General features: G+C 41.6%; 1 protein-coding gene across 1 annotated transcript; it reads left to right on the top strand.

Moving 5' to 3' along the window:
• Positions 1-248: 248 nt before the first annotated feature.
• h2bk1 (H2B.K variant histone 1) lies at positions 249-674 on the top strand. Its single transcript, XM_078264012.1, has 2 exons — positions 249-362; positions 438-674. Exons 1-2 carry the CDS (start codon positions 249-251, stop codon positions 672-674), a joined length of 351 nt encoding a protein of 116 aa, XP_078120138.1.
• The last annotated feature ends 555 nt before the right edge of the window (positions 675-1,229 follow it).

The raw sequence follows: 1,229 nt of genomic DNA, 5'->3' as shown, positions 1-1,229 counted from the left end.
TTTGGGAGGCTTCCTGGCTACAGTTGTATTCGTTATCATAGTCATTAATTGTATCTTAATGTGGAGCGCAAGCCTATCTGCTCAGAAAACAAAGCAGGTGAACTAAATCAGTCACTAATTAACGCGCGCTACATAAAAAGCTGTCCTTGAGCCAGAAAAAGAGGATACTTATTCCTAAAGTACTTGATACAGCGTTTGACGCAGCCTACTTAATATTGTCAAAGTTAATAGTTGACATCGTTTGAAGAATGACGAATGATATATCTAAAAAGAAGGGGAAGCTTGCAGGTGAGAAAAGGGGCAAAAGAAAGGCCAAAAGAAGAGAGACTTACGCGATGTACATCTATAAAGTGTTGAAACAGGTGGGTGGAAAAGCTTTAACTGCTTCGGTTTTCCTAGCTAAAATTAAACGAACATTTTCCCGCCGCCTTCAAAAGGTTCATCCGGACACGGGCATTTCCAGCAGAGCCATGAGCATCATGAACTCCTTCGTGAATGACCTGTTTGAGAGGATTGCCACAGAGGCGTCCCGGTTGGCTCAGTACAATAAACGCTCCACCATCACCAGCAGAGAGGTGCAAACTGCAGTGAGACTGCTGTTGCCCGGGGAGCTGGCTAAACACGCCGTGTCTGAGGGAACCAAAGCTGTCACCAAGTACACCAGCTCCAAATGAAGACTTGAACACACTCGGAAGTTGTGACAAGGGTCTCAAACTTGTGCATTCGTTTTGTAACCTGGTTGATTTCAATAAACATGGCAAAAGAAGCAGATTTGTCTTAATCCCCTTTTAGTTATTTCATTTAGAGAGGGCTAGTAATGCGCCAGTATACCACTAGATGGGGTAATTGTAAATGTCAATATTGCAGGCACACTGACCCTATCTTTCATGCAGATCTCATTCTGTATTGCAGCAAATTTGCATCTTATTTGGTTAAATCAACTAGGTCTATACAATGTTGCAAAATCCCATGCATGAGGTCAGTGTGACTCATTCAATGCGTGTGTATTTGCTCAGTGCTCTTATTAGATAACCTCTGTCTTATGGTTTTTGACAGTCTGGAAGACAAAAGGTAATAAGTCATCTTCACATTCTGACAAAGTTTGAATTATTACTTTACCTCAGATGGTTTTAACTGCAGCATCACAGAAGCATGTGGTAGAGGATCATAACTCCAACGTATATTATTGGCTACCGATCACAATGTACCAGAGATGGAAATATTACAAA

This window comes from Sander vitreus, chromosome 12, assembly GCF_031162955.1.
Source record: "Sander vitreus isolate 19-12246 chromosome 12, sanVit1, whole genome shotgun sequence".
Lineage (NCBI taxonomy): Eukaryota > Metazoa > Chordata > Actinopteri > Perciformes > Percidae > Sander > Sander vitreus.
This window is presented reverse-complemented; position numbering and strand designations above follow the sequence as displayed.

What these genes read in the sequence shown, in the direction of transcription:
- h2bk1 (XM_078264012.1), top strand. Translation starts at nt 249, where the DNA reads ATGACGAATGATATATCTAAAAAGAAGGGGAAGCTTGCAGGTGAGAAA. An exon ending in TCTATAAAGTGTTGAAACAG is followed by an intron (nt 363 to 437) that starts GTGGGTGGAAAA and finishes CGCCTTCAAAAG; the next exon opens with GTTCATCCGGACACGGGCAT.